The 26,370-nt window shown below is 45.5% G+C and overlaps 1 protein-coding gene across 1 annotated transcript in view; it reads right to left on the bottom strand.

Annotated features, from left to right (window-relative positions):
* Window positions 1-26,370, bottom strand: part of SURF1 (SURF1 cytochrome c oxidase assembly factor) — a 39,274-nt gene that overhangs the window by 6,975 nt on the left and 5,929 nt on the right. The window contains exons 3-8 of the mRNA XM_069241803.1: window positions 22,591-22,681; window positions 20,475-20,614; window positions 5,089-5,171; window positions 3,890-4,081; window positions 3,728-3,800; window positions 2,476-2,638 (exon numbers count right to left, since the gene is read on the bottom strand). Of these exons, the coding sequence (XP_069097904.1) occupies window positions 2,476-2,638; window positions 3,728-3,800; window positions 3,890-4,081; window positions 5,089-5,171; window positions 20,475-20,614; window positions 22,591-22,681 (742 nt within the window). The remainder of the gene's footprint in view (window positions 1-2,475; window positions 2,639-3,727; window positions 3,801-3,889; window positions 4,082-5,088; window positions 5,172-20,474; window positions 20,615-22,590; window positions 22,682-26,370) is intronic.

Raw genomic sequence — 26,370 nt, 5'->3', positions numbered from 1 at the left:
CTATTCTAAAAAGTTGTTTTAAATCACTGAATGGGTTTAGAAATGGGTATCAAATCTCAGTTTGGAAGGGACGTGTTTAGGACATGTCATCTAATTTCAATTCATTATCTATGTATCGATGGTCTGAGACAAGAATTCTAGTCGCAAGCCATTGCAATGTCACAGGCTTCCAACCTGGGGTGGTATCGGATTCACAAAGCGGTACTCCTTGAACAGCCTCTCCTTTGGAATCAGGTTGGCAGCTTCAGGAGGAGTAGGCCGGGGTCTAGGGTACCGCTTTTAAAATAAAAAAATAAAATAAAAAAGTTTTCTGTTTTCGAAAGTAATAACAGAGATGGTGATAGGCTGTCCCTTGCAGGCCACTATCACTGTGATTGTAGCCAATCACAGGGGCTCGCAAATTGTGATCTACCTCATGAATCTTAATTAAACAGGTTGTTCTGTGACCCCCACGCAATTTGGTATTTTGTGAGCCAGCCTATTGGACATACGTCGGTTCACAAAATTAGATTGCATTCACATAAAGTTACTGCTGTATTTGCAACACTTTTAGTGACTGTAATCTTAGTACATCTGGCACTTGGTATCTGTCCACAATTTTGATTAAACAAATCTCAAGCTGCTTTCCCACCAGCTATGTGAGATTTAAAGACACATGTGGCGACTGCCTGCAGACTACAAGCTTTTGATTACTAGGTTCTGAAATTTTCTGCCTTTACTTGCTGGAAAACCCAAACTGGGTTTCTAAAGACGCATCTATACCTATGCTTTCGGATCACAATATCACGTGGCATGGTATGACACAACATCTGTCAGTTCGTTGTTGACTTGGTGCTGGTGGGTCTCTGTTTGCACCCTACTGTTTGCCAGTTGTTATTATTCTCAATGTAAGAGGTTCGTGAGAATGGTCACGCTTCACCATGATCCCCGAACTTAATCAAGTGTTATCAGTGGGTCTTTTAAAACTCTGTCCTTTGCATGCAAACTACAGTTTGATGGTTAAGTTTTTCACCACAGTGAGGGCACAGAATGAGGGTCAGGTCTTACAACATTTAACTAACCTGTGTGAGTGTGAAAAGTGGGCCTTGTGTTTCTGTTACAGGGTGTGTCTGTGGCTCACATGCTGTCTTTAGAACACAGACTGTTGTCTGCTGATTGTAAGTTCTCCCAGAGGCAGTAGCTCTGAAAGAGGGGGTAGAGCAGTGGTTTTCAAACCTGTTAATGTCACGCCACCCCCAAGTGGGGAAAAATAAATCATTGCCGCCCTCCCCCCCAGAATGTTTCATAACTATTCTATTAAGTTGGCAATGTTTAATTAAGTCTTGACTTATTTAAACATTGCAGTTAAGTTCTGTTACCTTTTTACAAATGCAATAAAGATTTTTCTGCTTAAAACAAAGCACTATTATCTGCATAATCCTCCTTTTGGCCACAGCCTGGTGTCCCCCCTGGGATCACAAGAGACAGCCCTGGGGGGGGGGGGGGGGGGGGGGGGGGGGGAGCATCCCCCAGTTTGAAGACCTCTAGGCTAAAGGGTTGGCAGCATGTAGGCTCCTGCGACCTTACACCAAGATATGTAATTGTGTATGTCCAGTTCTTGGTACATAGACATTTGTCTCCCGGTAGAGGTTTCCCAAAGTAAGGACTCTCAGGTGTCAGGCCTTGCGCCCAACAACAGACCTTTGGAAAGTAACCGGTGGGCCTGGTATTTCAGTTCCTGTGTGCATGTCAATGTCTCCACACTGCACAGTGTGGGTATTCTGGTTCTCCATGTGTATCCTGTTGTCTTCTGATCAGTCTGCTCCACCGGCTGGGTCCCATCTCGTGACTTTCAACAAACCTGTGAGTGTCTTCAGTGAATCGTATATTACAGTTTGTTGCGCTCTGTGTTCGTATCTCTCCCTCAGCAGTAGTGAGGCTGCTGTCTGCTAGTTGTTGGTTTATCTAGCCCTATGCGTTTGCACTCTCAGATGCTACAGTCATGTATTGCTGTTCATTGTCAGTGTCTGCACACTTTCCCCTTAATCTGTATCACAATGCTATTCTTTATGTTATTGTTTAACTATTTAGGTGCCAGGGTTCCTTTTTTAATTAATTTGTTTTCCATCTCAGATATGTGATGCTATTTGCTTGTTATTTTGTGTGTGCAATAATGGACAAATGTTAATTTTGATGCACAAAAAAAATCACATCATGAGAGAGATTTCTAAAATCAGTGCATCTAGAAAACATTGCAGAGACATGGAGGGGAGGAACATGCATGGAGAAGAACAGATGCTTAAAGTAGAATTGAGATTGGATGTACGGTGAGGATGTGGTTCATTGGGAAAAGAACAGCTGGAGTGGTTTAGAACGGGCACCTGTGTTCGAGCCGCTGCAGGAAGAGATGCGAATCTGAAGAGGTTCATGGAGAGGTGTGGATGAAGCTAAGGAAGTTATAGACAGAGTGAACAAATGTATTACTTCCATACTAACTCAGATTTGCATCGATTAATATGGGCTCTGCTCCGGTGACTCGCCCCATGGCCTCCAAGTCCTTATAATGCCAGTGATTCCTTTCAATGTCATTCTGCGGAACAAAGGGTTTGCGAGTTTCCGACAGCCTGACTATCCCAACAAGCTCAACTTCATCTTCGATCTGCAGAAAAGAAAAATTGATTATTTAGTTACTTTAAAAGTGCAGTCACTCAGACTGATATTCAAGCAGTACTTATGAAAGATGTGTGAAGCGAACCACAAAAAGAGGCTAATCGGTGCATCAGGAGAGGCAGGCCGAGCAACACACTGGGAGTTGTGTCACCACTGTTTTGCATAGAGTGACCCATCTTTTCAGTTCAGTACAATACTTTTGAAGTACTGAGTCTAGCACTGGAGGCCACATCAGTAGTTCTGGAGTAATACTGCAGGCCCCATCTGGAGTATTGAGTGAAGTTCTAAAGTCTAAGGGCCAGATGTACGAAAGGATTTTACCCATTCTGTGTCTAAGGGAAAAAGCTTTCGTACATATGGCCCTAAATGTCTCACAGGATAAAGACACTTTGGAGGTTGCCGAAAATTGATCTACCAGAACAAGACATGGTTCAAAACACAAGTGCCACTAGGGGCTGCTCGATAATTTAACAATTTCACAGTAAAATCCTAAAGCAAATTAACTTTGTAAGACCTTGCACTTTTCAGCAGTACTGAAGAACCCCTGGAAGTGTTCTCTAGAACACTCAAAGGGCCACAGACATGTGTGCTAGAGGACAGATCCAGATAATACAGGGTTTGCAATCTCCTATGTATAAGTTACTATTGGGAGATAAGATGAATCCTCGTTATGTTTGCTCAGATGTTTGTGTAGACATGCACCTCAAGGCCTGACCTCCTAGTGCCTGTCCCTGAAAAAATAGTTTGCACACAAAATGAAATCAAATACAGCCTGGGCTCCCTAAATTGCAAAAATACCAGGCATATTCATTGCAAATGTAATTTGCACCACTGAGTTTTTTGGTCTCATCTGTATCACACTCAATAGGAAAAGGTGGGGTCTGCCTGAGACTCCTCCTTCGGGGGCTCTAAGTCAAGCAATCCTCAATATAGTTTCATGGATGTCACTCAGCAATCTCTCCCCAGTACAATCCAGTGGCCTCAATGACCCCAAGCTAAACTCCCCAGAGTACTATCTGCATCAACTAGCAGACTGCACACATTAAACTGCACACATGTTGACAGTGCACTGCTCTACCTGTCCTCGGCTTCTTGTGGATGGATTCAGCTTCTTCCTTGGAACGAAGCCTCTGTTGACGAGAATTGTAACCCTACGTGAAAGAAAAGCAAGATCAAAACAGGCATGTACTTTCACCTACCCAAATCCTGGGCTTCAGTATTAGGCTATGGAGGACAGTACCCGAGGTCTGTGCAGTAAAATGGAGTGATAACATTAGCACCACTGTCTGCACTGGATGCCAGCTTCCCCGCTTCTCGCGCCTCTCGCTCGGGGTCCACTAGGGACCGAGGCTGGATGTACAACTCTTTGCTGTGATCGAAGCGACCTCTGACCTTCACAGGTCTGTATTCCAGCTCCTTGAGTTCTAGGGGACTGAACAAATGAAAAAGAACACCAAATTGCTTTAAAAAAACAAATAATACAAAGGGCAAGTGAAAAAAAGAGTAACAGCTGCAAAGTAGTCAGGAAGCTCCCAACCGTGGGGATGTGTTATTTTTCAAATTTAAACTCAGCAAAAGGGGCTTAAAGAGTATGTTGTGAACAAAGCAGTGTTCGTCAAGCTGAACTCACATCTGCCAACCTGAGCAGTTGAGATCCGTGCTGCAAGCATGGACTATATTGTGCCACGGCAGACTTACGCTGGGCAGGACAACAGATGGAGGAACCGACATCGAAACGTTCTAAGCCTTATAAGAACGGGCATCTCAAGACCTTTTTAGGGCCTCGGAGACAAAAGGTTCACATCATGCACTGCAGGACGAACCCAAGAATAGAAACACTTTGGTGAAAGCACATGGGTTACAGTCCTGGACACCGTTGCCACTACGCGTGGCAGAAACTATATAGAAAAGTACTGGGCCAAGAGAATGTCCTTGAGCCATACATCCGACACAAAAGGCTGCCACCATCTTCAAAAACATGCATCTAAAGTAGGAAGCAGACTCCTAGGGCCACTTCAGCACTTCTCTTAGGATCTTCTTGAAGACCTTTTGGTTACGCAGGACGAGCAGCGATGTCAGAAGCTCTGGTCACAGAAATAACTAGCCTATAGTTATCTTCATCAAAAAAACATAGAATAGCCATAAAAGGGTATAAAAAGAGCAGTCAAGTCACCCAAAATTAAATGCAGTTAAAGTTACCCTTCAACTACTTCCCATTTTCTGCAAATGCCACAAGACCGGAAGCGGCAGCAAAGTATGAGAACTTTAACCATGTTCCAGCCAAAGATACCAGCTAAGCAGACCTTGTGCGATGCTCGATGCAATGACAAAATGTCCAAATTGTGATAAAAACCTCCTGACATGAGCGGATCTATAGCGCCAAGACAATCAAGAGGAGTAACCCAAACCCAACCTCTGTGCGCAAACCTTGTCACTCACTCTGTAGGCAGGGGGATCGGTTCTGCTCGGACTCTGGCTTCCAGATCTGCAATCAGTTTCAGTTTCCAGCGCCGACGCTGAACCTAAAGGAGATAACACAAAACAACACAAAATAGGTTAATCTCACCATGGGCAAAATATAGGATTGACTTCGAAGCTCACCATAGCAGTGGTCTCCTAGACGCAAAGGAAAAAGAAGCATTTGCAATGCGATAGCTCTTGCATTTTCTTGCGTAAGAGCTACTGGCATTGTAAATTCATAACTGGACTTTTCTTGCCACATAAATTGGTCAACCCTGCCTCATAATTTAGTCTTTTCCCGCCATATAATTCCAGTGGCCCAGCATTTAACCAAAGCACTTACATTTAGGTTCTTCCTCTATATTAAAACAGATACAATCATATAAACTTTTGGCATTAGATGGTAATGCTCAAAACAAAATTATAATTTGGGACGGATTGGAGGGTGAGGGGAAAGAATGAGTCGGGAGTGAAGATGGAGAGGACAAGTGGCGTAGTAACGGTTTCATGGGCCCTTGAGTAAGAAAGGAAAATGGTTGACTACAATTTCAGTAGGAAAATACAGAAGTAATTTGAACTGTGTGATGTCCATAGGTCTCTGGGCCCCGGTGCCACTGCACCTGTTGCTCCATTGATAACTAGGCCTCAGGAGAGAAAGTGGATGGGACAGAAAAAGAGAAGCGAAAGGAATTCAACAGACAAATGGAAGAAAAAGAAGGGGTCGCAAAGAAATAAAAGAAAGAAGGGAAACAAAACGAGAAAATGAAAACACGACAGAGAGAAATAGAGCAAACATGTGAGACAAAAGAAAAAAGGGAAGGAAGCTAGCGAACGAAAGATGAAAGGGAAAAAATAATGAAAGAAGTGTGAGACAAAAAGAGAGCTGGTGAGAGAAACAAACAGCGAAAGAACCAGGGCAATTATGTATTGACACATTTCCCACAGACAGAGAATGGCTGACACTTCAGGTCCCGACAAGTAACTTGTGGGTTCCACATACAGACAGGAAAAAGAGGGATTTATAGTAAAACATGAATTGACAGCTAAAGATAAGAAAAACACCAGAGGAAGGAAGAAAGATCTAAAAAAAAATAAGTGAAAGGACGCATACCGAGTCAAAGGAAAGAGCAAATAGAAATAAAAGAAAGAATGAAAGGAAGAGAAAAAATAGTGAAAGAAAGAACACCTGATGAAGAAAAAAGAGAGGAACGCAACAAGGAAAGAAATAACCAAGTTTTTGCGAGTTTGATGAAGGAAGAGGGAAACAAAAAAAAGGAGAGGAGTAGAAATAAACAGCTGAAAGAAAGAGTGAAACTGTTAATGTGTGGATTTTAAGAGCTGGAAAGAGAAAAGTGGGGGAGAAAGAAAACATTGAGAGCAAACAGAGTAAAGGAAAGAACGGAGTGAGATAGGTAAGGCAGACCCTCCCAAATAAAGATGGCAGCAAAGAATAGATTTAATTGGCTCTCCCACGTCCTCAAACAGAAGTGAGAGTATGGAACAGCAGGGGGCACTGCAGAACAGCAGGAGGTGCATTAGCAGAGTTGTATGTGAACCCCAATACAGCAATACTGAGGTGCTTCAGATCAGGATTGGGGTATAGACCAAGCTGTGTACCGGCCCAATGGTGGCATAACAGAAAGGCAGAGGGTGAGGAATGAGAAAGGGAGCGCCTTGTAATTCCTGGTATTGGAATAATGAGGCGCTGCAGGTTAGGGTTGAGGTGCACTGACAGAGCTGTATGTGGGCTGCAGTACTCGAATAGTAACGGCACACAAGGTCAGAAGTGAGGTATGTTAATGGAGCTATGTGTGGCACCCAGTATTGGTGTGCCAGTGTTCCCAGGTGTTAGCCTGGAGGCGCCCTGGTGAAGCTTCCAGTGGGGCCCATATGGGAGTGGCATTACCTTTGAACCACAGAAACGAGAAGTCCTGAATGGCATGTGCATGAGCCACAGTACTGAGAAGAAATGTGCACTGAATGTTAGAATTGATAGATTCTGTCAGAGCTGTGGTTGTTCCCATAAACAGTGGTGCTCGATATTAGACATGAGGTGCACTGACTGAGACGTGTATTGCTCTTTTGGGCCCAATATTGGCTTGGCAGTGGGACTGAATATTGGAACTGAGCTGCTATAATGGAGCTGTATGTGAGCCGGGTCCCAGTATAGGAAAGGAAGTGACCTTGCAGGGGTAGAACTGAGGTGCACTGATGGAGCTGCACCTGAGGTAGTTGTACTGGAACCGCAGAGTGTACGGACTGTAAGAACTGAGGTTCTCTGGCAGACAGTGTGTGGGGGGCTCTGGCACGCTGAAGGCTTGGAGTGTGTGAACTGCGGTGCCCTGAAGGAGCTGTGCCCGAGGACTCAGTACTGGAGGAGAAGAGTATACTGACTGCAAGAACTGAGGTGCTCTGGCAGTCAGCATGTGTGGGCTTCCTGGCAGGCATGGCTGAGGGCTTGGAGTGTGTGAACTGCAGTGCACTGATGTAGCTGCGCCCGAGGTCCCAGTACTGGAGCTGCAGAGTGTACTGACTGCAAGAACGGAGGTCTGGCAGACAGGGTGTGTGGCGTTACTAGCACAGCTGAGGGTCTCGAGAGTGTGAACTGAGGTGTACTGATGGAGCTGCGAGTGGGATCCCAGTATGGAGGAGAAGTGGGCACTGTCTCTAAGGATTGTGAAGCCCTGGTAGAGCTGGGTGCCTAGGCTATAAGCAAGTACAAGGGATCCTCCGCCCTTGCTCTCAGCACACAGGCAGGCACACTTGGTAAAGAAAATTCAACCCAAAGAAGGGCGGGAGCCAGGCAGCTGTGAGAGGGTGCAGAGAGCCCACAAAGACCAAATGTGACCAAGATAACAGCCTGATATATGGCCTTGTTTACAGCTAAGCTCAGAGGAAGAACGCTCTGCAAATGAAAAGGGAAAGTTCCCTGGACAGGAGCAGGAAACAAAGTAAAAGAAAAGTCCCCTCAGACCAGATAAACAGGACAAAGCATATTTGTACAGTAGTTCGTCACTGCTCCCACACAGACACACAGGAGAAAGAGGGACAAAGAAGCATGACTGACCACTAGCAAGCAAGGATTTTTAAATGACACTGAAACTTAACAAATGAAATAGCTGGAAGCCCACAGAAGAAGTATACTTAAAAGTATACAAGAGGTCGAACGCTTGTGCTCGACCTAAATGAGTCTTCTCATTGGAAGGTCCAGTTAAAACAGTCTGTTAAAATGCACAACTATTAAAGTTCTTTAGGATAAAAATAAGTAGTACTAATTTAAATGTGTAGAATGCACCTTATGCCCCCCGTGCTCCAGGATTCTCATGATATACCACTTCCACTTATTCAACACAAATCACTGACTCCCAGCACCATTTCCCTTCCATCAAAATGTCCAAGTGAGATGACTTATTGTTAAATAATGCACCTCCACAACCATGATTGCTTTTTCCAAGGACTAAGTGAGGTACAGTCATCCCGCACAGCTACAAGAAGCCTGTGAACTTAAACATACAGACAGCTTTCAGAAGAAGAGATTCATGCACAGGAACCCAGCAGCTAACCTTCATTAGGACTGTTCCCTGCTATTTCCTATAACCTGGCAAGAATAAGCAACTTCATGTTGAAAGACTGAGACAAATTATTAAGCCAATTGTTGCCCTTTGCTACAATATGACCAGAACCGAACCATGATCGTATACAGGACTTCAATGCGGACAAAGGGTGTGACCTTTTCAGGTGATACCTTTCACACCATATGCAAGGCTATACTCCTCTCCTATTTACTGTGTCGCTTCACTGTGTTTGTAGCCTCTCTTCCCTGAGCCCACATCCAGATAAAGGTGTCCACAACGAGAAGGAAAGCCCAGCACTCTAGCTGTCCTGTTCTGAAGATACTTAACAGACTCTGTTTAAAGTTCAAGTACACAGATAAATGTTCTTCACTACTTGGAGAGCGGTGCCATTCTGACTGATCCCTTTCTGTTTCACAGAGTGCTGTGAACACACTCCTATCCGCGGAGTGCGCTCTACATTGTTTTGTTGCTTCATCAAGACAGCACCAGGCTCTGCTAGACTGAGACACATACCCATAGCTGGAGGGTGGTCCTGCCCACTTACTTGGATAAAAGGAACATTTGGTTAGTGGCAGCTGATTTTATATGCAGGGGTACAAGACTTTTACTTTACCATACACGCCTGAAAGTGGTATATGCATGCCCTCATACTGAAATCCATGAATGTGGTCCTTTATTTTCCCCTTCCTGGAGCTAGACCTGTGTGGTGCCTGTGTGTGTCCCTGTTCTGTGCAGCGGTGTCCTCTGGTAGAACCTGGTAAACAGAGCACAGAATGACAGTCCTCTTTGGATTATCTTCATCCCGGTGATCCTGTCAACCTACTAGTAGCACTCCTTTGGGCCTGTGCATCAGGACCCTCTAGGTGCACTGGATGTAATGAGCAATCCACATACAAATCCTGCCAGATATGGAGATATTTTCAAAAGCAGCCCCAAGCTGTTGTGTTACAAATAAGGCCTTGTTCTGCCAAGCAATCAGTTGACTCCCAACTTGGGAGATCATGCTTAGGCCTCCCAATACTCATATCAATAGCCACTTGGTATCCCCCTCCTCTAGTGTAGAGAGACTGGGAAGTAGCAAGGAAATAGGTTTCATGCTCTTGTCGTCTGGGGAGTGAAAAGGAGGCAAACCATTTTGATTAGGCTCTAGGCTTTTGCTAGTGCTTCCAGTCTGGTATAAGTACTCCCTGCCCCCCCCCCCCCCCTTCCCCCCCCCCCCCCAAACCAGTATCTTGTTCTTGTCTGGGACTTCCGAATGAAGCACTGCAACACTACCTCAGAGAACGAAAACTCTGAGTCAGGATATCCTGTAATTACTTTCCTCAAGGCTGGGACTTATCCTAGGCCAAGAGGAGACTAATGAACTTACTGCTCCTGCCTGGAACATGATATGCTTTACTTCCTAAAGTAGAGGATAGCATTCCTCGTGCTGATTTCCTTCTGGCCAAGGTTGAAGATGTGATGTGGGCCTTTGTAGTGGGGTGAGCCAGAGTTGGTTGAAGCCATGAGGGTGGCTGTTTCCTGGATGGATAGTGGCTTCCAGTCGTTGATGAGGTGGCTGGAGGAGTCCTCAGACAGAGTCAGTAGGTGTTTGATGCTGCTGGGCTGGGGGGTGAACATTTCTGTAGATCACTGTGATTTTGTTGTGAAAGTAGTCGGTGTCAAAGCCCAGCTCACCTGAGTTCTTGTTCAGTTCTGATGGAGGTTGAAGACAATCCGACCCCACCCTGAAACTGCTTGTTCCAGCACACTAGTTTTTAACACAGTGCACTAAGAACAGAAGCTCAAGGGTAGGGGGGAAGTGGATAAAATAAAAAAAGAGAGACAACACCGTTCTTGCGTTTCCACTGTTGAAGTGCTGCACAAATCTGCGGCCCTTTCTGACTTCCGTAGAAACTGGTGCCTCTTGGATCCTGGTCTCGAGTTTCCAGGTTTGGAATGTGTTACTGCTCTGGGATGTGCTTTCTATTACTGTAAAGCTTCTAAAACATTAAACAAATACCGTTATCAGAATTACCAATATCAAACATTCATCTTAATATAACTAAAGCCTAAATTCCCAATAGCAGACTCACTTTTCCCATATCTCCAGAATCTTTTGGAAAACAAATACTGTACTTTTACATCAAAATACAGCATGTAATTTGTGCAAGTCCTTGATTTACTGTTTGCCTTGCTGTTAATGGTTTCCACTGTTCGATTCTTAAAAGTTCCATAAAAAAAAAAACAATGTTTGTTTCACAAAGCTCCGCAAGGTATTCTTGCAACAAAGAGCCTGAATCACAATGTTCGTGGAAGGTATCTTGCTTCAAACCGTCCACACACGAATCCAGAAATTGTTGTCAAAGTTCCTTCAGGTAATAAAAAGTTTTGCACTTACTTGTTGCTGGCAAGAGATACTGATCAGTCTAACCTTGTCTTCTTTCTCTTTTGCAGGTTGTTTGTAGGAGAGAGGCTGAGGCAAGGAGGAACCGGAAACCAGAAGAAGGAAGAGCCAGCAGCTGCGCGCATTGAAGCCAATGAAAGTCTGTAGAGAGCAGGAGTGCCAGCGCCGAGGGATCTGTTCTCAGGTAAGCGGGAGGTAGACGAGCACAAGCACTGGGTGAGGCTCGGGGGCTGCCTTTTATAGACAGGGCTGGGTGTGGTTCGAAGAGCTGGGTGTGGTTTGAAGGGCTGGGTGTGGTCCTCACATGCTGCACATGTTCTTGAAAGGTGTGCAGAGTTTCAGTTATTATGCAAATGAGTTGAATTAACACATGGCCTAAGGAGGAGTGTTTTAAAGAAGCCTTGGTAAAAGCAAGGCCCAATGTGTAAACAAAACAGCACATTAAACAACATACACAGAAGCCTAAGGGGGGGGGGGAAGGTGAGATAACAAGAAAGGGTTTGAATAGTAAGTTTAAAAGGGAGCTATTACAGAACCCACTAGTGCAGTGAGAGGGGACATGCTCTTTGCTGTGCACAAACCCTAACAGTTGCCCCCCTCAAAGGCCCTCCTACAGGACGGGGTTTTCCTGGGTTTTTTAAATAAAACCGTCTAATCAGCTGTGGGGCATGTACATATGATGCTGGTTCCCATGAATTCTCAGATTCATCATATCCTTTCCATTCTACTAAATAAAACAGACGTCCACTAATTCTTTTTGAGTCTTTTATGCTTTTCACTTCATATTCTAGATTTCCCTTAATTGGTATGGGTGGAGGTGGTGGTTCAGGTCGGGTTTTTGGGTTGTACGGCTTAAGCAAGGACACATGGAATGTAGTATGTACTGGATATTCTTTTGGTAAATCTAATTTTACTGTTACCGGGTTTACTATGGCAGTTATACTAAAGGGTCCAATGAAACGTGGTTGCAGCTTTCGGGATCCCTCTATGTTTAGGTTCTTTGTGGAGAGCCATACCTTGTCACCAATTTTATACATTGGGGCCTCAGATCTGTGTTTGTCTGCTTGTCTTTTCATGCTTTCCTTGTACTTTAATAAATGTTTCCTGGCTTTGTCTTGTATGTCACCTAACCTCGTTAGTCTATCCGTTACTGTAGGCAACAGGGACTCTTCTAACAAAATGGGTATAGCTCTTGGATGATACCCCTGCAAGAAATAGAATGGTGAGCAAAGTAGAGCTGAATGCTCAGTATTATTATAAACAAACTCCGCTACAGGGAGAGCTTCCAACCATTCACTAGAATAATCAGCCAATAAACAACGTAGCGTTTGAAGTAAGGTTTGGTTCAGTCGTTCAGTCTGTCCATCTGTCTCTGGGTGGAAAGCAGTGGATAATGCCACATCTATTTTCAGTTTTTCACATAATTTTTTCCAAAATCTAGAGTTGAACTGGTTCCCTCGATCTGACACCACTTTGCTTGGCAAACCATGTAAACGCACAATTTCCCTTATAAAAATATCGGCAAATTCTGCCGCCGTGGGTAATTTCCGTAATGGTACAAAATGTGCCATTTTAGATAAAAAATCCACTATAACCAACACTGTTGTGAAGGATTTTACAGGTGGTAAGCCTACAATAAAGTCTACGCTCACAGTGTGCCAAGGTTGCTTGGGTGTTGGCATTGGTATTAACAAGCCGTCAGGGGCCTTATGAGAAGATTTATGTCTTGCACAAATTGGACAGGTAGTGACAAATTGCTTAATGTCCTTTCTTATAGTGTCCCACCAAAAGTGTTTTTGCACATTTTCCAGGGTTTTTACCCAACCAGGATGACCTGCCAATGGTGAGGCGTGATGCCAAATTATCACCTGTGTTTGTAATTCAGAGGTGGGCACTAACAGCATGTTGTCGTGATACAATAAACCTCGTTGTATTGTGTTATGGGAATCCTTTAACCAATCCTGAGGTGCTATTTGCATGTGTGCATTATATAGATCTGTGATGAAATCCTTCTGTTGTACTGGTGCCAAAAACTTTTGGGGAGGAATAATGGGTTCTCCTATTTTATCTTGTTTCATGTCTGAGGTATGTCCGTATCTAGATAACACATCAGATTGAATTTGTTGTGCACCTGGTCTATAGGTTATAACAAAGTCAAATGTGCTAAAAAAATTTAACCAGCGCATCTGACGTGGTGTTAGTGCTTTAAGTGATCCAAAAAACTGTAGGTTCTTATGGTCAGAAAAGATTGTAACTGGGTACTTGGCTCCCATTAAATGATGCCTCCATTCTGAAAAGGCTACTTTGATAGCTAGTAGTTCCCTTTCAGCCACAGTGTAATTTTGTTCAGCTGGTAATAACTTTTTGGAATAGAAGGCTATAGGATGTAACTGGCCATCTACTATATCTCGTTGAGAGAGAACTCCTCCTAAAGCTACTTGTGAAGCATCCGCTTCAACAAAAAAGGGCAAGTCAGGATCAGGATGTTTCAGAATTGGGGCTGAAGTGAACTTTTGTTTTAGGAGTTGAAAGGCGTGTGCCGCCTCATCAGTCCAAAGAAATCGTTGCCCTTTCCGCAACAAGGTAGTTATTGGGGCCGCAATGTCTGCAAAATGTGCAATAAACCTCCTATAAAAATTGGCGAAACCCAGAAATTTCTGAATATCTTTTACAGAGGATGGTTCTGGCCAATCAGCAATAGCACTGATTTTCTTTACATCCATAGTTATTCCTTGAGGTGACAGGCAGTATCCTAAAAAGTCCACCTTGCTGACATTAAAAGTACACTTTTCTAACTTAGCAAAAAGATGATTTTCTTTTAACTTTGATAATACTGCACGAACATGTTGGGTATGTTCTTCTGAGTTCTTAGAGTAAATGAGGATGTCGTCTATGTATACTATGACACAAACGTCCAGGAATTCGTGTAGGACCTCATTTATAAAGAACTGAAAGGCCGCAGGGGCATTACATAACCCAAAGGGCATTACTGTGTACTCAAATAAACCAAACTTTGTCTTGAAAGCTGTCTTCCACTCATCCCCCTCTTTTACTCGGACCAGGTGGTAAGCTCCCCGCAGATCTAGTTTAGTGTATACAGTAGAATGTCTTAATTGATCCAACAACACAGGTATTAGAGGAAGAGGATATTTATTCTTTATTGTAGCCTTATTTAGTCCTCTATAATCGATACACGCGCGCAGGGATTTATCCGGCTTCGGGATAAAAAAGAGTGGAGATGATACCGGAGATGTGGAATGACGGATGAACCCAGACTGTAGTAGGTCATCTAGGTAGGTTCTTAAGTATTTGGTTTCTTCGTCAGTCAAAGCATATACTCTGTTATTAGGTAAAGGGGCCCCTGGGATAAGATCTATACGGCAGTCATAAGACCGATGTGGGGGCAGCACACTAGCCTTTACTGGATCAAAGACGTCTTTAAAGTCAGAATATTCAGGAGGGAGACTTGGTTCATCTTGTGTAACACTAGCACAGTGTAATACTGTGCTCTGTTCTGTACCTGCTTCTTGATAGCAATTGGTTCTACAGAAAGAGGAATCCAAAGTAACAGTTCTATTCACCCAGTCAATTTTTGGGTTATGAGTTGTTAACCAGGGTACCCCGAGAATCAAACCAAAATTAGGAGTATCTATCAGATCAAAGCTAATCACCTCTGTGTGCCCGTTCTGACAGACCATAACAAGTGGACTTGTTTGTTTTGTGATTAATCCAGAGGTCAATTCTGACCCATCCACTGCACATACTGCTTCTGGACAAGGCTTTAGGCACATAGGAAGTCCTAAGTTTTCAGCTAACTTATTATCCACAAAATTTCCTGTCGCGCCTGAGTCCAGTAGGACAGGGAGAGAATGCCTCACTTGGGTAGTAACAATTAAAACGACCTGAATTATGAAATGTCTAGGAATGTGCGGTACCATGAAGGCTGCAGCATTAGAGGTTTGATTAAGATGTTTTCTCGAACAAGTAACCTCTCCCCTTGTCGAGCTTAATCGTTTCCCGATTCAGTTGAGGAGGTGGAGGAAACAGCACCCTTTTGTGGAGTTTTAGGCTTTACTGGACATTCTCTGGCAAAGTGACCTGCCCTGCCACAATATAAACATAATTGAAGTTTTCTCCTTCTTTCTTTTTCCTCTGATGTGAGTGGACCTCTGAGTGTCCCTATTTGCATAGGCTCAGGTTCAGGGAGTTTATTATCTGTGTCTTTCTTCTCGTGTTTAATAAAAGTTAACCGTGATTCCAGTTTGTATTTATCTCCCTTTCTTTCTCCTAGTCTATGTTCTAATTTCACAACTAAATCTACAAAGTCCGAATAGTCTTCTGGCAAATCAACGATATGAGCCAGCGCGTCTTTTAACTCGTCTCTCAAACCTTTATAAAAAAGGGAGACACGCTTTCCTTCTGGCCACTGTGTCTCGGTGAGTAAACGATTAAAACTAGTGAGATAGGTCAATAAATCCTTGTTACCTTGTTTAAGATTTAAAAGCTCATTATCACTTGCCTGCATGAAAGTGTGTTTTGCAAAAAGGCTGGTCATGGTACGTTTAAATTGATTCCAATTATGGAGGATGGGATCATCTCTATCCACGAAAGGAATTGACCAATTGGCTGCTGTGCCACCCAAATAAGACAAGACGAATGCCACTTTCGTAGCATCAGTAGGGAACTGTTGTGGCTTACAAACGAAGTGTAATTGACATTGATGGATAAAAACATGGAATTTGTTACTATCTCCATGAAAACGTTCAGGTGCTGCTAAGGGCACAGCATTAGGAACATTAACAGTAACCTCAACTGGGGGAGGCAAAGTTGTATGTTTTGATGGCGCCCCTGTCTCTGAGGTGGTTTTAAACAAAGGCGTAAAAGCTGTGTTCCACTGAGATCCCCTAAATTTATACCTGCTTAAATCCTGTTTTAAAGAGGTATTCTCCATCTTTAATCTCTCTATTTCCTCTTGCATATGTTGTAATATGCCAGACACTGATTCATTATGAGCCAAGTCCTCATTTAGGGCCTGCGCCATATCCGTGACGTCAATGCCCTCTATTTCTTCCCCGGTATTCATCGTCCACCAGAACTGAATTTTTTTAAGGCTTGTGCTTCTGTCAAAGCCCAGCTCACCTGAGTTCTTGTTCAGTTCTGATGGAGGTTGAAGACAATCCGACCCCACCCTGAAACTGCTTGTTCCAGCACACTAGTTTTTAACACAGTGCACTAAGAACAGAAGCTCAAGGGTAGGGGGGAAGTGGATAAAATAAAAAAAGAGAGACAACACCGTTCTTGCGTTTCCACTGTTGAAGTGCTGCACAAATCTGCGGCCCTTTCTGACTTCCGTAGAAACTGGTGCCTCTTGGATCCTGGTCTCGAGTTTCCAGGTTTGGAATGTGTTACTGCTCTGGGATGTGCTTTCTATTACTGTAAAGCTTCTAAAACATTAAACAAATACCGTTATCAGAATTACCAATATCAAACATTCATCTTAATATAACTAAAGCCTAAATTCCCAATAGCAGACTCACTTTTCCCATATCTCCAGAATCTTTTGGAAAACAAATACTGTACTTTTACATCAAAATACAGCATGTAATTTGTGCAAGTCCTTGATTTACTGTTTGCCTTGCTGTTAATGGTTTCCACTGTTCGATTCTTAAAAGTTCCATAAAAAAAAAAACAATGTTTGTTTCACAAAGCTCCGCAAGGTATTCTTGCAACAAAGAGCCTGAATCACAATGTTCGTGGAAGGTATCTTGCTTCAAACCGTCCACACACGAATCCAGAAATTGTTGTCAAAGTTCCTTCAGGTAATAAAAAGTTTTGCACTTACTTGTTGCTGGCAAGAGATACTGATCAGTCTAACCTTGTCTTCTTTCTCTTTTGCAGGTTGTTTGTAGGAGAGAGGCTGAGGCAAGGAGGAACCGGAAACCAGAAGAAGGAAGAGCCAGCAGCTGCGCGCATTGAAGCCAATGAAAGTCTGTAGAGAGCAGGAGTGCCAGCGCCGAGGGATCTGTTCTCAGGTAAGCGGGAGGTAGACGAGCACAAGCACTGGGTGAGGCTCGGGGGCTGCCTTTTATAGACAGGGCTGGGTGTGGTTCGAAGAGCTGGGTGTGGTTTGAAGGGCTGGGTGTGGTCCTCACATGCTGCACATGTTCTTGAAAGGTGTGCAGAGTTTCAGTTATTATGCAAATGAGTTGAATTAACACATGGCCTAAGGAGGAGTGTTTTAAAGAAGCCTTGGTAAAAGCAAGGCCCAATGTGTAAACAAAACAGCACATTAAACAACATACACAGAAGCCTAAGGGGGGGGGGGGAAGGTGAGATAACAAGAAAGGGTTTGAATAGTAAGTTTAAAAGGGAGCTATTACAGAACCCACTAGTGCAGTGAGAGGGGACATGCTCTTTGCTGTGCACAAACCCTAACAGTCGGCTAGTGAGTTGCGAAGGGTCTGGGTGGGCTGGATTGTGTTTTCAGTGGCTGCTGAGCAGGAGAACTCTTTGACGATCTTGAAAAGTTCCTTTGGGCAGTTGGTGCTCTCTTCAATGTGGCTGAGTAGGGTGACCTTTTTTGCTTCTCTGAGGCAGAGATAATATTTGTTTAGCGCATCTTTGAAGGTGGTGCGGTCTGCGAGATCCCTACTACTACGCCACCATCTTTCTAGCCTTTTGCATTCTCTCTTAAGTGTGCGTAGTTTGGGGGTGAAACACTTTGCGGGCTTGCTGGATCTTCTGGGGCAGAGCTCCTTGCAGGGGCAATTTTGTTGGTGCTGTTGAGGATCCATTCGGATAGATTGCTGGTGTCTTGTACAAGGATGCCGGAGAGGATGACTTTGCTGCCCTGGAAGGTAGTGGTACATTGGGTTTTTGTGACTTTCCCCCCCATCTGTGGAGAGGGGGGGAGTTGGGATGTGGTGGACGGCTCTGGTCTGCTGGTTATGGCGAAATGTACCGGGGGTGGTCCATGTGAGCTCCATTGTGTGGGAGAACTTGATTTCTTCACAGGCTGTGGAGATGGGGTCCAGGGTGTGACCTGCGGTGTATGTGTGGGGCTGATGACTAGTTGTTTGAGTTAGATGTTGCTTAGGTTACCCAGGAGATTGGTGGAGTTGTGGTCGCTGGGGTCATCTACATGGCAATTCAGATCTCATACGAATATTTAGTCTGTCGTGTCGATGGCTGGGGGGGCGATGAGGTCAGCGATGGTCTTGCAGAAGGCGGAACAGGGCCCTGGGGGTCTGTATGCGAGTTTCCCGATGGTTGTACTGGTGTCAATTTGAATTAGGAAGTTTTTAATGTTCGATGAGGTGGGATGCCTCTTCTTCGAAGGTGATGCACAAGAGGTTGATCTTATGCAAGATGGCAATCCTTCCCCCAGGCTTGTTGTGGGTGTCTTTGGAGTTCAGTTTGTATCCTTGCGGGGTGGGGCAGGTGATGTCGGGGGTAGAGGTGGGTGTGAGCCAGGTCTCAGTGAAGAACATCAGGTCTAGTCTGAGAGTGGATTCGGTCTCCCATATTTCTGTGGCACGTTTGCAGAGGGATCTTGTGTTGAACAGCAGGTATTGAAGTTGTTTTTTCAGGCTTGGAGGGTGCCAGTGCGGGAGCGGTGTGGGTTTCAGTGTTGCAGGTGAAGTGGCATGGAAGGCAGGTGAAGGGTCCAACTGTGATCTGGGGGGAGGAGATGCAGCAGTTGTTGTCCCTGGGGGCCAGGGTCCAGAGTTTGGCGGCATAGTATTGGTGGATAGTGGGGGAGCCAGGGTTCCTGGTGATGGGCGCGGTCCACGCGCAGACGGGCTTACCTTTGGAGTGCGAGTAGCGCCCCGATGTGTGCGCCCACCACACTGTGACTGCCATTAAGTAGGTACTTGGATAGGAGGAGGGTGGTGTGAGGAAAAAGCAGGAGGGCACCAGGGGCAGGGAGACAGGGAGCACAGGCAAAAAAGAGTGGCACAACCAAAAAGGAGCAGCAAAGGCCAACCAGCACCCTGCACCTGCTCAGCAGCGTAGGTAGGCAGAGGCACGAGGCAGTGGGGGGAGCTGGCATAGGACCGGCTCAGTGGGGTCGCACTTTGACTGCTATTAAATAAGTCTTGGGGTGGGAGGGGCACAGTGGGAGGAGGGTGGCGCAGGGAAAAGGGGGGAAACAGCAGGAGGGCAGATGGGTTTGGGGGGCCAGGGGCACAGGGGTACAAGCAAAAAAAGAGTGGCACAACCGAAAAGGAGCAGCAAAAGACCAACTAGTAGGCAGGCAGAGGCAACAGGCAGCGGGGGGAGCTGGCACAGGACTGCTACTTGGCACAGGACTTTATTGTCGGCGTTATCACCCTACAGCCAGAGGAATGCAGGTAATACACGTCCATTGTGTGGGGAGGCTGTCCTCATGAGCCATCCTGTCCCATGCTGAACCAGGCCCCATCTAAAATGGATCCCATTGGTACCAGCAAGCATACTCACATGGCACACAGAGCCTCACCGTCATTTGGGAGCCACACATCCACCATGAACAGCGACACAGACAAAGAATCTCAGCACAAGGTTCTGAGTGCCATATTGAAGAAGAACTTTTACTCAAAGGGTCTGGTGCAGTCCTCGCTGACACAACAAAAGGTAACCTCAAGAGTATAATTTGAAAGAATAGGTATGCTGCCACCACATCCTCATGTCAATGGCCCAGGATACGGGCTTTCGTCTCATGTCGACAAAAGAGAGCACACCTGTCCCACCGGGTCTCGGAGCCTGTTCTAGACCTTTGTCTAACCAAGGAGCGGTCTAGGACACAGTGTGCACGTTAGATGAATGTGTTAGTTCACCCAATACAAAGTCAGGGTGCCAGTTTAACATGCAGTTGGGTCTCTCAGGGTAGTGGAGCACACTCATGTACTCATGTAGGGCATGTGTTCCCGTCTCAGCATCCATGCTGACCAACAGTCCGAAATATGGAGAATGGATAATAACCTTTGGCTACCCGATGACCCCAAAAAAGGCATCAAACAGAGTAAACTCAGAAACCTTTATCTCAGTCCCAAATTAATGTTCCGAAATGCCCCAGGAATGCTTTAGAAACCAAGTAGAAGAGCACACCATGAAAGTCACTGAGCGCCCCATACCGCGTCCCCCCACCCCCCAGGAAGGCAACCACACAACAAGCTGCAATTCAAGGAGAGTTTGACTTTATTCAGTTTACTGTGTACATCTGCACCCACACCACCTCTCCTCTAGCAAGAAACTAATGCTCAACCATTTTTCTGAAAAACCTACAAACCACCTGCTTCAGTCAGAAGCAGTCTGAGTTGGTTTATGTTACACAGAAGCATCATGCAATGGGCTGGGGCAACTTAGAGGGCACTGAAGAAGCTGGTCACGGTTTATGAAAGTGAGACTCCTTTAACACGTACCTGCCACGTGCCGAGGCCGAAGGTGGTGGCCGGGATGAGCAGAAGAAACCACTTGAGCAAAGTATCCTCTTGGGACTCTGCAGCTTTCTGAGCGCCAGCAACGGAGGAGCTGCGGCCCCTGATCCCCTTCCAGGGAAGATCTGAAAAGGAGAACAGAGTGCACCAAGATAGTTTATTTGACAAAATCTCATTTAAAAACTCTCAAGGTGAGGGAATCCGCAGTCTGCTAATGTGGATCCCCTTGTGAAGGTTACATAATAATCTCTGCCCCTGCTGGAGCTGCATAGGCAGGTTTTCACTTATTACCTATCAAAGCAGTCCATGATCAGAGGTTTGTAAACATAGCACACCCTAAAAACTGATGGATGGCAGATCTCTTAATTACTGAGCCCCAAAGCCAACACTTCAAGGGCATTACAAGGGCAAATAAGAATATTTCTGCTCACTTTAGAACACAAGATTTCGCCACATTCAGACTGGAAATATGTCCTGGGCAACAGATACATCAGAAACATTGAGGTGTCAATAAATGAGAATGTGCGTCTCACTGCACGTGAAACACGGAGACCCAACATCTAATCTGGAGAAATGGTTTTCAAATGAGAGCTTTAACAGCAAGACTCACCGATATACCATCTGTAGAATGAGATCACACAGTTCAATGCCCTAGGGGACCTTAAAGGACATTACGTAATGTAATTTACATTGTGGCCTAACGGTGCCACAAGCGGGATAAGTATTCGATAGCTATTAACAAGAAAATGGTGAATAATACAGAATAGTTGATATTTTGTATATGCTTGCGTTACTGAGGTGTGAGTCGAAGAGTTTCCTTGTACGCCGCAATGCTCACTGGCTTTCGCAGGGTGCACGGATAGTGGATTTTGCAAATCAATGCTTAGATAGAGGGGGAGTTTGTTGCCCAGATTGAGAGCTGTAGCAATTATCTCATTTGGTCCTCTTTCTAGAAATTGTAATTTCAGGTTAAGCAAAGTGATGTGCGCACAGCAGCCCCAATCCACGAGCTGTCTGGATAACTTAGTGAACCGACAGCCTGAGGCACTGATGTGTCCCTCATTTCTTTGGTATTGCTAATGCAGTAAGAGTAGGGGTGGGGGTGGCTACCCCCAGATAGGGAGAGATTAAACTTGGGTCTGTGGTGGTGTTATTGTGTGAGAAAATAGAGTTTGTAGATAACTAATATATGTGATGAAACATACCTATGAGAAGAACCTGGGGAGAGGAGGAATGTTCAGAAGAAAAGCTGCAAACCACCCAAGGAATGAGTTACTGATGGAAGGGAAGCAAGGCTCAAGTCAAACACTGAGGGGGTCTGTGGCATTATAAGTAGCTGTGGCAATGCCCCCACTGGCTGGGCAGGGCGCTTCTTACATGCACAATGTGTTATGGTACTAATGCAGAACATGGCCAAGCATTACAAGGAGTAATGCACATGACGTAAGTGAATCCAAGTCACGGATAACATTGAGACCCACTCTAAGAGTTTTACTAACATCATACATGCTGGGAATTTCAAGCTTATGCTCTCAATAGTGGAAAGACCAGTACAGATCCCAGAATTCAGAGAACTCTCTGTTTTAAAGCCAGAGTAAGGTTAAGGAGGCACTTTAAGGCCGGGGGCATTTGGCAGCTTTCTGAAAGGTTTACATTACCCTAAATTGAGCTGCGAATAACACGCTGTGCGAATAGAAGTCTGTTCCCATTCAACAGGCAGTGAAGCAATCTGCCAATTTTAACATTTATTACCGAGTCTACAAAGACACAGTTGGTTTTAAGACGTCTGCTGCATTTGGCAAACGTATTTAAAAAGGGTTTGAATTACTATAAACTAGCACTTTAACTGTGGTTATCTACCAGGATTAGCAGCGGTCACTTTTGGACAAGGGTGGCATTCACACGTAAACTCTGGGTAACCACAGCTAGAGTCTGCCCTGATCCCATTGCCTCCCTCTGATCAGCCTCGGACGCTCCCTTAACAGAAGCAGACTTGGCCCATTCTTATGGGGCGCTCCCCCAGATGCTGTCATGGTGGAATACCGATTCTGGATTCCCCAAGCAGCCGAAGGGTTTTAAGTTGTGCATTTGAAGTACTCACTTCTTTGCAGCATCCTTTGGTTATGACCTGCCAGGCCAAGCCCTGTTGTAGGAGATCCAGGAACCGCTGTGCTGAAACAGCTGTTTGGTACCTACAAGAACAGACCATTTAGTACATATGCATGGATGACAACATTAGCACAGCTCAATGCCCTAGATTCTCATACATGTGCCCTTTAGCTAGCGTTCATGCCATCATAAAACCACTTTAAATGTGTAAAAACAACCAGAAGGACATAGGCTTGGAACAGTTTTATTTGGTTATTGCAGTTCTGGATGTGAGGAAAGGGTGTGCTCTCAGTGTGTGGTAGGAGATGTGAAAAGGCGCGAGCACACTTTTTTTAAAACTCTTTTTAATAAACAATGCGTGACATACAATGGATGATTCGGAGAAAATATTAACATCATCATACAAACATGTGGATCAGGGTACAAAACCCACTCAGAATTAGCAGAAAGGACAAGCAATTGCAGTATCTGTTTTTCTCTTGTCTTAACAGTCCAGCCCAGCCCTACCTCCACCCCCACCCAGTACCCTTTCAGCCCTCAGCTTGCCCCCTCCCCTCTGGAACCATGAATGACCCTCTACGGGACCCACACCTTCTCCCATTTCTTGGGGCAGCCTTTACTTTGATAGACTACCCTCTCTGCTCTTCGACACCCGTCCATATCGGAGGCCCACTCCTCCACACTCAGATGCTGGGGAGCCCTCCCAAGCCACATTCCATTTGGCCAAACCGTCTGCAAGCCACAGCCATATGTGCTGATAACTTGTCCACGAGGAGTCCCCCATTACTGACAGGAGGAGCCACTTTAGGGACTGATATCCTCTGAACCCAAGAGATTTCACTCACCACCTCGCCCTAAAAAATCTGGATCCGGAGGCAATCCCAGAGGATATGGTGGAATGTTCCCACCATCCCGCATTCCTGCACACATAGTTCCGAGGCGGCACACCTCACCCTCGGTACTCAGGAGAGGTAGGACCTATGTAGGAGACTAAGGGCCTGATTCTAACTTTGGAGGACGGTGTTAAACCGTCCCAAAAGTGGCGGATATACCACCTACCGTATTACGAGTTCCATAGGATATAATGGACTCGTAATACGGTAGGTGGTATATCCGCCACTTTTGGGACGGTTTAACACCGTCCTCCAAAGTTAGAATCAGGCCCTAAGTTGTATGAGATGGAATCGGGCTCATATTGCTATTTCCCGGGCACTTTTCAGGGCATCTGCCCAATCTTCGTCATCAAAAGTACCTACGTCCTCTTCCCACGCCACCGCCACCCCCCCATGGGATGAGGTGAATTATTAATCAGTTTCCTGTAGATTGTCGAAGTTGCCTTTTCTAAGAGTGGCTCTGTAAGAACCCTATCAAGCAGTTTCACCTCCTGTAGCTGTTCCCCCTCCAAGATGTGCCTCCACAGCACGTGGCCCAACTGGAAGTACCTGTAGTATTCAATCCCTTTCATGTCATATTCCCTTTGCAATCCCTCCAAGGATATGAAGGTATTACCTCTCCAGATGTCCCCCAGGTGTTCTATGCCAATTAGCGCCCATTTCGAGAATCCGTGCACCCGCTCACCTCCCGCAATGGGTCGCTGTTCCAGAGCGGTGCGCATAGACAGCATCTCCCTCTCGCCCAAATAAGAGCGCACTTCTCTGCAGGTGTGCATTTACATGACTATGTACAGACACATTCAGTCAGGATTTATCCCACAGAGAAACACATTACACAACCTACGTCGCCTTGCTCATGTGCTACACGCACCAGTACTGGAGCATGACCCTTATGCACTCGCCTTTCTCGATACTGAACAGGCTTCACGCTGGGAGTATGTATGGCAGGTGCTGGACTGGCTGGGCCTGGGGCGCACCTACATTACTTGGGTCCAACTGGTATATAAGGCCCCAAGAGCGCAGGTGAGAATGGGGCAACTCGTCTCTGCAACAACTGACTTATAAAGAGGTACCCGACAGGGATGCCCCTTGTCCCCTCTGGTTTTCGCCACTCCTATGGAGCCGCTGGCCTGCAGACCTTAGCAAGCCCTACATGGATGGGGTATACAGACTGGCAATTGGGAGCATAAAGTGTCACTGTATGCAGACGATGCCATGATTTACCCCAGACAGCCAGATCTCTCAGGCCCACTACTACTTAACCTTATGCAAGGATTCTGGGAATACTCGGAGATGCGGGTGAACAGTGCTGAACCTGCCCTGCTCCCCCTGGGGCAGCAGAAGGACCTTTGACAGACCGGCTCCCTGAGACAGGTCTGCCCTGGAAAGTGGACAAAGTTAAATATTTTGGCATGCAAATAGTGTACGGGATGCAGCGGTCATGTGACCTAAACCTAGGCAGAGTGCTCCGCAATCTGCGCCCCTCAATCACATTCTGGAACACCTTTAAATTGTCCTTGATGAGTAAATGCGTTAATAAAAATGGTGATTTTACCCCAGTTCTAATATGTCCTCCAGGGCGCTATGTATGAGATCCCGCAGGAAGTATTTCAGGAATTTGACTCCCTATTGGTGGGATTGCTCTGGGCTGGTGGAAGATGTAAAGTAGGTGTCAATACTCTTAAGTGAGAGTGGGACAGAGGAGGGACAGAAGTTCCAGATCTGGAGCTATACTACTTAGCAGCACATCTGCAACATGCTGTACACTGGCTAGATGGCGCCCCAAGTGGGAGAAATCCTTATTTGGAGGCGCAGATGAAGTATACCAGCTACTGATACGCACAGAAGGGGCATGGTAACGAGTTAGCAATGAGCCTCTCACTCCCAAAGCCTGGCCTGAGGTTTACACTAGGGTTCGCAGGGTGTCCACTTGTGCCCGATTCAAACAGATTCAGTATAATATCGTCCATACGGTGTAACTATCCCCTAAGAGATTGCATTCCATCTAACCAACTGGAGCAGCGTTAGCTGGTTTCCTACACGTGTTGTGGCAACGAGCACCTACTATACCTTCCTGGATGGAGGTAATGCCCCCTACCGGCTGGGACGTGGCCCGACGGATTGCCCTGTGTGTGCTGGGACTGATTCTCAACAAACCAAAAAAGACACTGAGTAGGCAAAACGGTGCACACTGATCTCCTGGTTGAGTCCTCATCCCCCGACTGCCCAGACCGGGAAAAAAAAAGTTATTTGAGTGGGCCGGGGCAGAAGAGGCGGACATGAGAAAAACATGCAGATATGTGAAGGTAAATGATGCACTGTGAGGCTGGGGCGCCATGACACAAGCATTACTGCAGCCCATAGAAGGGGGGGGGGGCGAGGGTAGTAGAATGGCTCTGACAAGAATGGGCGTCTGCTCCTGACAAGGAGTGCTAAATCAACGTCCAAAATAACTTCTAGTGACTGAACTGTGAACAGCACTGGCAACAACTTCTTGGTGTTTGCTACAATACTGAGTGAAAGCTACGGAGGGAGGGCTGTGGAGGGGAGGGGGTTCTACCTAATGTTTATTTATCTCTTCATTAACTATGTCTGTATCCGTTGTACGAAGTTGTATTCACAAACCCTTTGTTGGGGATGTGTATGATGTTCCCAGATTGGTATGTGGCAGATATTGTTGATTGTCTTTGTGACTGATAATATTTTCTTCATTATTCACTGCTTTCCGCTACTTCTGGACAGGATTATGATGCAACTATATGTACACTCCCGATACCCTGAGAATTATTTTTTTCATAACGTTACTGCATTGTACCTTCTAATATGCTCCCAACTGCCAATAAAGAAATATATTTAAAAAATATTTAAAAAATACAGAC

The sequence above is a fragment of the Pleurodeles waltl genome, chromosome 6 (assembly GCF_031143425.1).
Source record: "Pleurodeles waltl isolate 20211129_DDA chromosome 6, aPleWal1.hap1.20221129, whole genome shotgun sequence".
NCBI classification, from domain to species: Eukaryota; Metazoa; Chordata; class Amphibia; order Caudata; family Salamandridae; genus Pleurodeles; species Pleurodeles waltl.
This window is presented reverse-complemented; position numbering and strand designations above follow the sequence as displayed.